This window comes from Belonocnema kinseyi, chromosome 7 (assembly GCF_010883055.1).
Source record: "Belonocnema kinseyi isolate 2016_QV_RU_SX_M_011 chromosome 7, B_treatae_v1, whole genome shotgun sequence".
Classification (NCBI taxonomy): domain Eukaryota; kingdom Metazoa; phylum Arthropoda; class Insecta; order Hymenoptera; family Cynipidae; genus Belonocnema; species Belonocnema kinseyi.
The window spans coordinates 7,605,945-7,618,106 of NC_046663.1; the positions used below are offsets into that span (position 1 = coordinate 7,605,945).

The 12,162-nt window shown below is 20.7% G+C and overlaps 1 protein-coding gene across 2 annotated transcripts in view; it reads right to left on the bottom strand.

Annotated features, from left to right (window-relative positions):
• LOC117177011 (integrator complex subunit 5) overlaps positions 1 to 12,162 on the bottom strand; it is a 67,361-nt gene that overhangs the window by 19,872 nt on the left and 35,327 nt on the right. For both annotated transcript variants that reach the window (XM_033367460.1, XM_033367461.1), the window contains 2 exons: positions 4,738 to 4,943; positions 4,507 to 4,653 (listed from right to left, as the gene is read on the bottom strand). In XM_033367460.1, the coding sequence (XP_033223351.1) occupies positions 4,507 to 4,653; positions 4,738 to 4,943 (353 nt within the window). The remainder of the gene's footprint in view (positions 1 to 4,506; positions 4,654 to 4,737; positions 4,944 to 12,162) is intronic.

Sequence of the window (12,162 nt, forward strand, 5' to 3'; positions counted from 1 at the left end):
GCCAAAAAGACACCTTTTTAGAAGAAACTTGAATTTTGAACAAAAAAGTTATTTTTTTGTTAATAAAGATAAATTTATGACCAAGCAGGATGACTGTTCTACTATAAAATATGAATTTTTAATCCAAAAGATTGAATTTTCGACCAAAAATGATGATTTCAACAAAATAGTTAAATTTTCCAAAATTAATTGAAATTTAATAAATAATTCGATTTTTAACAAAATTGTTGAATTTCTGACAAAATTATTGTATTTTCAGCACACAAAGATGCATTTTCAAACAAAAATGACAAAATTTAATCAAATATTTGAATTTTCAGGAAAAAAGACCAATTTTTAAAAAAAAAGTTGAATTTTAAACAAAAAAAGTAACTTTTCTAAAAATATAGATAAATTTTTAACCAGGAAGAACGGCTTTGTTATAATTGAAGATGAATTGTCAATCCTAAAGGACGAATTTTTAACAACATAGATGAATTTTCAAACAATCAAAAATTAATTCAATAAAAAATACACAATTTTAGAAGAAAGTTGAATTTTTAACAAAAAAGTTATTTAAAAAAAAAATAAATATAAATTTATAACCAAGCAGGATGACTGTTCTATCATAAAATATCAATTTTCAATCCAAAAGATTGAATTTTCAACAAAAAATGATGATTTCAACAAAATACTTCAATTTTCCAAAAATAATAAAAATAAAATAAATGATTCGTTTTTTAACAAAATAATTGAATTTCTCACAAAAAGGTTGTATTTACAGCACACAAAGATGTATTTTCAATCAAAAGGTAGAATTTTCAAACAAAAAAGGATCAAATTTAATCAAATATTGGAATTTTCAAGTCAAAAAGACAAATTTCTTAAAAGAAAGCTCAATTTTAAACAAAAGGTTACTTTTCTAAAAATATAGATAAATTTTTAACTAGGAAGGAAGACTTTGCAATAATTGAAGATGAATTTTCAATCGAAAGGGACGAATTTTTAACAACATAGTTTAATTTTCCATAAAAAATGAGAACTTTAACATAACTTTAAAAATTCCCAACAATTATTACATTTTTAACAAAATAGTTGAATTTCTAACCAAATTGTTGAGTTTTCAGCACATAAAAATGCATTTTCTATCAAAATTTCAAGTTTACAAACCAAAAAAAAATTGTAATTCAATTGCACATTTAAATTTTCAAGACAAATATTTTAGAAGGCACTTGAATTTTCAATCCAAACGGACAAATTTTCTATCAAAAATGACAATTATTCAAGAAAACAGCTACATATTTGACAAAATAATTTAATTTCTCACGAAATAATTAATTTTTAATCAAAATATATCAATTTTCTACCAAATAGTTTTATTTTCAACGAAAAAGTTGAATTCTCAGAAAACAAAATTAATTTTCAACCCACAAAAAAACGACTTTTCAATAAAATTGTTAAATTTTCAACCCACAAGATGAATTTTTGACCAAAGAGAATAAGGTTCTATAAAAAAAAAAACGAATTTTCAATTAATCCAATATAAAGGATAAAGTTTTAACCAAACATAGAACAGTTAAATCTTCAGATAACGAAAAAAATCAACAAAAAAGTCGAATTTTGAACAAAATATATGAATTTTTAATTAAATTATTTAATTTTAAAATCCAAAGGACGAATTATGTACAAAAAATTTGAATTTTCAATCCAAAAATAAGATTTTTCAATCACAATGTTTAATTTGTTACCAAATTGCTCAATTTTCAAGACAAAAAGACGAATTTTCTAGAAAATATTTAAATTTTCAACACGGGAATATAAATTTTGTAATAGATGACATTTAAAAAAAAATAGATTTTAATTTAAAAAGACAAAATACTTGAATCCTCAAACAAAAAATTGATTTTCTACCAAAAGAAGATGACAATTCAGCAAAATATACAAAATTTCAACAAAATAGTTCAATTTTCTATCAAATTGTTAGATTTTCGAGCTGGAGACATAATTTTCTAATTTAAAAAAAGTTAATTTTTAACAAAAAAAAAATTTTAATTGCTACAGAAAGAGATGAATTTGCGACCCAAAAGAAGAATATTCAACAAAAATGTTGAATTTTCAACGTTCCATTCAGATAAATATAATTTTTATTAGATTCTTGAGAAAATTAAAAAAGAATTTTAATATTTCGGATGTGTTAAAAAATAATCTAAAAGATTTTGAAAACATTTATTTTATTTTATAGGATTTTGCATTCAAAATTTTAAAAAATTGCCGCATAATCATCTTAATTTTTCAACGAATTGTAAGAGAATTTTTTTATTTGAAACCTTTCGAAATTTTTTTAAAGCTTCTAAAGTTTATTTGCAAAATTTTTTAAAATCTACATTTCTAAAAATTGTTTCGAGTTTAGAATTCTTTTAGCATCTTTTCAATTCTTATAAAATATTTCTTGAATTTACACGATTTTTATTTTTATTTTGTAATATTGAAAACTTAAAATTATTATTTGCTGTACATACCAAACCGCGATTTTCGAAAATCGATTTAAAAAAAAACAAAAATAAATTTTGTGGTTTCGTTTGCGGGATATTTACTGAACACAAAAAATGTTCCAGAAAATATTAAAAAAAAGAAATTCGAAAAAATGTCAGTTAACAGGTTTAGACCGCGTTTAATCTTCCAAATAATTGGTGAATTTGAGTTAAAAAATTAATGTTCAATCAGAAAGATGAATTTTCAACTAAAATTATGGAAGATTCACTTTTAACTGATAAAAAAAAAATAAGTTTTAAAAAACTAGTTACACTTTTAAAGAAAGTGATGAATTTTCAACAAAGTGTTGAATTTTTAACTAGAATAATTTAATTTTTAACCAACGAGATGAATTTTCAACTGAAAAAGATAATTTTTCAACTATTTTTAGTCAAAAAATGAATGTCAAACTTAAAGTTACATTTTCAGTTTAAAAATTATAATTTTAAACCAATTTTCGACAAAATAGTTAAATTTTTGGCAAAAAATTCCGTTTCATAAAAAAACAAAAAAAAACAAGTTTTATGTTAAATAGCTCATATTTCGACCAAATTTCCAACCTAAAAGATAATTTTTCAACTAAAATGATAAATTTTTCAATGAAATACTTGAATTTTTAACCGAAAATAAGAATTTTAAGCGATAAGATTAACTTGCAAAGAAAAAGATAATTTTCTACAAAAACAAATCGATTTTTAGAGAAAGATGTAGATTTTCAATGAAATAGTAAAATTTTCAATCATAAAATACAAATTGTCATCCAAATTGTTGAATTTCATATAAGAATAGATTAATTTCCAACCGAAAATGGTTTAAAAAAAAGAATTTTCAACCATAAAGATTAATTTTCTACAAAACAGGGAATTTTTAAAATAGTAAATAAATTTGGAAACAAATAGTTTAATTTCTAAGTAAAAAATATCAATTCTCAACAAAAAATAGAATACTTACATTTTATGTCAAAATTCTAATTCTGAACAGAAGAAAAATGAACTTCCAGAAATATAGTTCAATTATTTTTCAACGAAAAATAGAATAATTAATCAATTTTTAAACAAACAAAAAAATAAATCCTCAAGTGAATAATTCAATTTTAAATCCAAAAGATACATTTTTTACCAAATAAATACAGATTCAATAAAATATATAATATTTAGTTCAATTTACAGTTGGCGAAGTAAATTTTAAGCAAAACAAAAAGCGAGTTTTCAGCCAAATTAATTAATTTTTAAATAAAATTATAAATTTTTAAGCCAATTTTTAACCAAAATGATGAATTTTCTATCAACAGCAAAAAGCGAATTTCTAATTAAATAGTTTTTTTTATCAACCAAAAAAATTAATTCTTAACAAAAAATATAATAATTGAATTTTCTACAAAACAGATCATTCTGTAACGAAAAAAAAACTGGAAAAAATTTAATTATCGACCAAATTCAGTGGAAAAAAACCATTTTGAATAAAATTTAAGGTAATTTTCATCTAAATAGTATAATTTTTAACCAAGAAGATTAAACTTGTATCGGAAAAGATAAATTTTGGACATACAATGGAACATTTACATTTTCAGTTAAAAAATTCTAAACAAGAAAAGAAATAATTAGAATTTTTAAAGGAATTATATTCAAATTTTCAATAAAATACAGGAATTTTAAACAAAATATTTGAATTTTCACATTAAGAAGTTAAATTTTGAACCAAACGTGTACGATTAAAATTTTCAGTTAAAACACTTAATTTTTCACTAAATAATTGATTATAAATTAATTGAAACAATAAAAAAAAAGAATTCTCAAAGAAAAACCGTGTTAATCTGATAGTTAATCCAAAAATAATTTTAATTTTATACCAAAAAAAGTTTAATTCAACAAAAACCGGTGAATTTATACCCAAATCGTTACGATTTTTAACCACAATAATAAAATTAACTTAAACTTTAGCTAATAAAATACACCACTGGATGTGAAAATTCTTTATTTTAATATTTTGGCTTACCTTAATCACATCCATCAACAAAGTACTATTTAAAGTAATAATTTCTTTGTCGATATTATTTTCCGGAGGTGGTTTTCTGGGACCGTGACCGATAACTCCAGCATGAAATACTGAAGAATGCCTCTGAGCTAACATTGCACTTGTGCCCTAAATTGCATAATTATTTATTTATTACCTAAATTCATAATTTCAACGAAAAAAACATTTTTTTTTTTGTTCAAAACAAAATACCTGCTTATGATTCCGATGCAGAAGAAAAGTTGGTTGAACATGAGGCTCGAATTTCACCTTAGCACCGAAAAATTTAGCCGGATCACTAAACATGCTATTCGCCAAAAGCTCTCTAATCGCCAAGGCTCTCGCACATGCCGAATAAGAAGTTAAAACTCTTAAAAATCGACAAACAATCTTCACGCCTTTCTCCTTGTTGATAACGTCTGAAAAAGTGGCCGCCAAAATTATATTTTCAAAAATCTCCGACTTTTCTCTGACTAATTTTCCATTTTCCTTGTCATTTTTCTTGTAACATTTGAAAATTCCTCGTAATTTTCAAAAATAACTTAAAATCTTTGAAATCTTCTAAATCCCTCGAAATTATTGAAATTGATTAAAAATTCCTTCGAATCTTTCAAAATACCCTGAAATGCTTCATATTATTCAAAATTTTGGGAAATCCCTTAAAAATGTTTAAAGTCCTGAAAATTTCTTGGGATTTTTTTAAATACCCTACAATATTTTAAATCTTTTGGAATCATTTCAAATTATTGAAATCTATTAGAAATACCCCAAGATATTTTTAATTCTTTAAAATATTTTGAAATCCTTGAAGAATCTTATAATTTTCTGGACCTTTTTTTCACTCCCTAAAACCTTTAAATTCCTTAAAATCTTTCGAAATCTTCTGAAACTTTTTAAAGCTCTTGAAGCTTCCTTGGAATTAAAAAAAAATACTTTAAAATCTTTAAAATCCTTCAAAATCATTTAAATTTATGAAAAATTCCTTCCAATCTTTTAAAATACTCTAAAGTATTTAAAATTATTAAAAATATTGTGAAATTCCTTAAACCGTTTTATAAAGATGTAGAAAATTAATTTGAATTTTCAAAAATACCCTAAAAAGATTAAAAATCTTTTGCAATCATTTCAAATTATTGAAATCAATCAGAAATACCCTAAGTTATTTTAAATATTTTAAAATTCTTTTAAAATCTTATTAATCAATGAAATAATATTTAAAATTAATTCCGTTTATTAAAAATACGCTAAAATATTTGTAATTCGTTTGAATCTTTCAAAATCTTTTGAAACTTTTTAAAGTTCTTGAACCTTCATTGGAATTATGAAAAAATAATTAAAAATCTTTAAAATCCTTTGAAAATATTGAAATTCATTAAAAAAAGTCCTTCAAATCTTTGAAAATACTCTAAAGTATTTAAAATTATTAAAAATATTGTGAAATTTCTTAAACCGTTTTATAAAGATGTAGAAAATTAATTTGAATTTTCAAAAATACCCTAAAAAGATTAAAAATCTTTTGCAATCATTTGAAATTATTGAAATCTATTACAAATACCCTAAAATATTTTAAATCCTTTAAAATCATTTGAAATCCTTGAAAAATCTTATAATTTAATTAAATATTTGAAATTCCCTAAAATCTTTAAAATAATTTGGAATACCTTCAAATTAATAATATCTATTACAAATTCCTTCAAATTTTAAAAAATACGCTAAAATAATCGAAATTCATTCAAATCTTTCGAACTCATTTAAAACCTTTTTAAAGCTCTTGAAAATTTCTTGAAATTAAAAAAAAACATTTTAAAATCCTTTAAATCTTTCGAAATTATTGAAATTCATGAAAAATTCCTTCGAATCTTTGAAAGACTAAAATATATCAAATTATATTTTTTAATTGTAATATCTTGTGAAATTCCTTACAACGTTTTATAAAGCCGTTGAAAATTCATTGGAATTTTAAAAATACCCTAAAATATTCAAAATCTTGTGGAATAATTTAAATATTTTAACATTCTTTTAAAATCGTATAATTCGATGGAATATTTTAAATTGCCTAAAATATTTAAAATAATTTGGAATACCTTCAAATTAATAATATCTATTAAAAATTCCTGAACATTTATTAAAAATACGCTAAAATATTTGTAATTTATTAAAATGTTTCGAAATAATTTGAAACCTTTTTAACGCTCTTGAAAATTCCTTGGAATTAAAAAAAAAAGAAACACTTTAAAATCCTTCAAATCCTTCGAAATTATTAAAATTCATGAAAAATTCCTTCGAATCTTTAAAAATACTCTAAGACATTTCAAATTATTTAAAATCTTGTAAAATTCCTTAAAAAGTTTTATAAAGTCATTGAAAATTCATTGGAATTTTAAAAAACACCCTAAAAGATTCCAAGTTTTTTGGAATAATTTCAAATTATTGAAATCTATTAGAAATATCCTAAGATATTTTAAGTCCTTTTAAATATTTTAAAATTCTTTTGAAATCTTATTATAATTCGCTGGAATATTAAAAATTCCCTAAAATATTTAAAATAATTTGGAATACCTTCAAATTAATAATATCTATTAAAAATTCCTGAACATTTATTAAAAATACGCTAAAATATTTGTAATTTATTAAAATGTTTCGAAATAATTTGAAACCTTTTTAACGCGCTTGAAAATTCCTTGGAATTAAAAAAAAAGAAACACTTTAAAATCCTTCAAATCCTTCGAAATTATTAAAATTCATGAAAAATTCCTTCGAATCTTTAAAAATACTCTAAGACATTTCAAATTATTTAAAATCTTGTAAAATTCCTTAAAAAGTTTTATAAAATTTAGTTTTTTAATTCCAAGGAATTTTCAAGAACTTTTAAAAGGTTTCAAATGTTTATTTATTATTATTATTATTATTTATTATTATTATATTATTTAAATAAATATTTACACCTCCCTAAAATCTTTTAAATCATTTGGAATACCTTCAAATTAATAATATCTATGAAAAATTCCCTAAAATTAAAAAAAAAATACACTAAAATAATCAAAATTCATTCAAATCTTTCGAAATAATTTGAAACCTTTTTAAAGCTCTTGAAAATTCCTTGGAATTAAAAAACTATATTATAAAATAATTATATTTTTAAATCATTAAAAATTCATTGGAATTTTTAAAAATACCCTAAAAGATTCCAAATCTTTTGGAATAATTTCAAATTATTGAAATCTATTAGAAATACCCTAAGATATTTTAAATCCTTTTAAATATTTTAAAATTCTTTTGAAATCTTATTATAATTCGTTGGAATATTAAAAATTCCTTAAAATCTTTGAAATCTTTAAATCCCTCGAAATTATTGAAATTGATAAAAAATTCCCTCAAATCTTTCAAAATACCCTAAAATGCTTCATACTATTCAAAATCTTGGGAAATCGCTTACAATTTTTTAAAGTGTTGAAAATTTCTTGGAATTTTCGAAAATACCCTAAAAGATTAAAAATATTTTGAAATCCTTGAAAAATCTTATAATTTTCTGGACCTTTTTTTCACTCCCTGAAACCTTTAAAATCATTTGCAATACCTTCAAATCGAGAAAATCGATTACAAGCTCCTTAACATTTTTTTTAAGTATGCTAAAATATTGCAAATTCATTAAAATCTTTTGAAAATTTGTAAAGCTCTTGAAACTTCCTTGGAATTTAAAAAAAGATACTTTAAAATCTTTAAAATCCTTCGAAAACATTGAAATTCATTAAAAGTTCCTTCTAATCTTTTAAAATACTCTAAAGTATTTCAAATTATGTAAAATCTTGTGAAATTCCTTAAATCGTTTTATAAAGCTGTAGAAAATTAACTGAAATTTTAAAAAATACCCCAAAAGATTCAAAATCTTTCGGAATAGTTTCAAATTACTGAAATCAATTAGAAATACCCTAAGATATTTTAAATACTTTTAAATATTTTTAAATTCTTTTGAAATCTTATAATTCAATGAAATATTTTTAATTCCTTAAAATCTTTAAAATAATTTGGAATACCCTCAAATAAATAATATCTATTAAAAATTCCTTAAAAAATTTAAAAATACGCTAAAATAATCAAAATTCATTCAAATCTTTCGAAGTCATTTAAAACCTTTTTAAAGCTCTTGAAAATTCCTTGGAATTAAAAAACTATATTTTAAAATCTTCAAAATTCTTTAAATCCTTCGAAATGATTGAAATTCATTAAAAATTCCTTCGAATCTTTCAAAATACCCGAAAATATTTCAAATTGTTTAAAATCTTGTGAAATTTCTTAAAATATTTCTTAAAACATTTTAAAAAATACCGTCAAAGAATTAAAATGTTTGGGAATAATTTAAAATTATTAAAATGTATTTAAAATACCCTAAAATATTTTTAATTCTTTAAAATCTTTTGAAATCCTTGATGAATCTTATAATTTCCTAAAAAAAAATTTTCATTCTCTAAAATCTTTAAAATCATTCGGAATACCTTAAAAATTGCAAAAATCCATTACAAATTCCTTAAAATTTTTTTAAAATACCCCAAAATATTGCAAATTCATTAAATTTTTTCGAAACCTTTTGAAACTTTTTTAAAGCTCTTGAAAATCCCTTGGAATTAAAAAAAAGAAAAATAAAATGAAGTAAAAATCTTTTGAATCTCTCGAAATTACTCAAATTCATTAAAAATTCTTTCGCATCTTTTAAAATATTTTATATTTTTTTATTTTAAAAATAAAAATTTATTTTAAAAATAAAAATTTATTTTAAATATTTATTTTAAATTTTATATTTTTATATTTTAAATCCTTTTAAATCTTTTGAACTCCTTGAAGAATCTTATAGTTTTCTGGAATTTTTTTGATTCCCTAAATCTTTTTAAATCATTCGGAATGCCTTCAAATTGAGAAAATCTATTACAAATTCCTAAATATTATTTTTAAATATGCTAAAATATTTTAGAGCTCTTGAAACTTCCTTGGAATTAAAAAAAAATTTAATCTTTAGAATCCTTCGAAATCATTGAAATTTATGAAAAATTCCTTCGAATGTTTTCAAATACTCTAAAGTATTTCAAATTATGTAAAATATTGTGAAATTCCTTAAAACGTTTTACAAACCTGTAGAGAATTCATTGGAATTTTAAAAAATAACGTAAAATATTCAAAATATTTTGAAATCATTTCAAGTTATTGAAATTTATAATTTGGAATACTTTTACAATTTTTTAAAGTGTTGAAAATTTCTTGGAATTTTTAAAAATAACCTAAAAGATTTCAAATCTTTTGTAACCATTTCAAATTATTGAAATCAGTTAGAAATACCCGAAGATATTTTAAATATTTTAAAATTCTTTTAAAATCTTAGAATTCAATGGAATCTATTAAAAATTTCCTAACATTTTTTTAAATGCACTATAATAACCGAAATTAATTGAAATCGTTCAAAATCCTTTGAAACTTTTTTAAGTTCTTAAAAATTCCTTAGAAATAAAAAAATATATACTCTAAAATCCTTTAAATCCTTCGAAATTATTGAAATTCATTAAAAATTTCTTCGAATCTTTGAAAATATTTTGAAATTCATTAAAAAGTTTTATAAAGTCGTAAAAAATTCGTTGGAGAATTTTGAAAAATTTCATAAACGATTCCAAATCTTGTGGAATAATTTCAAATTATTGAAATCTATTACAAATACCCTAATATATTGAAAATTTTTAATCTTTTGAAATTATTTTAAAATCTTTTAATTCAATTAAATATTTAAAATTCCTTAAAATCTTTAAAATATTTTTGGAATACCCTCAAATTAATAATTACTATTAAAAATTCCTAAATATTTATTAAAAAATACGCTATAATATTCTTCATTCATTCAAATTTTTCGAAATCCTTTGAAACTTTTTAAAACTCTTGAAAGTTCCTTGGAATTAGAAAAAATACTTTTAAATCCTTTAAATCCTTCGAAATTATTGAAATTCATGAAAAATTCCTTCGAATCTTTGAAAATACTCTAAAATGTTTCAAATTATATTTTTTAATTATAATATCTTGTGAAATTCCTTACAACGTTTTATAAAGCCGTTGAAAATTCATTGGAATTTTAAAAATACCCTAAAATATTCAAAATATTTTAGAATAATTTCAGATATAATAATTTTATAATTTTAATAATTTTATATTTATAATTTTAGAATAATTTAAATATTTTAAACTTTTAATTCATTCAAATCTTTTGAAATGATTTAAAACCTTTTTAAAGCTCTTGAAAATTCCTTGAAATTTAAAAAAAAAACTTGAAATTCTTCGAAATTATTGAAATTCATGAAAAATTTCTTCGAATCTTTCAAAATACCGTAAAATATTTTAAATTATTTTAAATATTGTGAAATTCCTTTAAAAAATTTTACAAGCCTATAAAAAATTCATTGGAATTTTAAAAAATACCCTAAAATATTCCAAATATTTTTAAATCATTTCAAGTTATTGAAATTTATGAAAAATACTCTAAGATATTCTAAATCCTTTTAAAATCTTATAATTCAATGGAATATTTAAAACTCCCAAAAATCTTTTAAATCATTTGGAATACCTTCAAATTAATAATATCTATGAAAAATTCCCTAAAATTAAACAAAAATACACTAAAATAATCAGAATTCATTCATATCTTTCGAAATCATTTGAAACCTTTTTAAAGCTCTTAAAAATTCCTTGGAATTAAAAAAATATATTTTAAAATCTTAAAAATTCTATAAATCCTTCGAAATGATTGAAATTCATTAAAAATTCCTTCGAATCTTTGAAAATACTCTAAAATATTTCAAATTATATATTTTAATTATAAAATCTTGTGAAATTCTATACAGCGTTTTATAAAGCCGTTGAAAATTCATTGGAATTTTAAAAATACCCTAAAATATTCAAAATCATTTAGAATAATTTAAATATTTTTAAATTATTTTAAAATCTTATAATTCAATGAAATACTTAAAATTCCTTAAAATCTTAAAAATAATTTGGAATACTCTCAGATTAATAATATCTATTAAAAATTCCTTAATATTTATGAAAAATACGGAAAAATATTTTTATTTTATTCAAATCTTTTGAAATGATTTAAAACCTTTTTAAAGTTCTTGAAAATTCATTGGAATTTAAAAAAAAAAATAGAAAATCCTTCGAAATTATTGAAATTCATGAAAAATTCTTTCGAATCTTTGAAAACACTCTTAAATATTTCAAATTATATATTTTAATTATAAAATCTTATGAAATTCCATACAACGTTTTATAAAGCCGTTGAAAATTCATTGGAATTTTAAAAATACCCTAAAATAATCGAAATTCATTCAAATCTTTCGAACTCATTTGAAACCTTTTTAAAGCTCTTGAAAATTTCTTGAAATAAAAAAAAAAAACATTTTAAAATCCTTTAAATCTTTCGAAATTATTGAAATTCATGAAAAATTCCTTCGAATCTTTGAAAAGACTAAAATATATCAAATTATATTTTTTAATTGTAATATCTTGTGAAATTCCATACAGCGTTTTATAAAGCCGTTGAAAATTCATTGGAATTTTAAAAATACCCTAAAATATTCAAAATCATTTAGAATAATTTAAATATTTTAA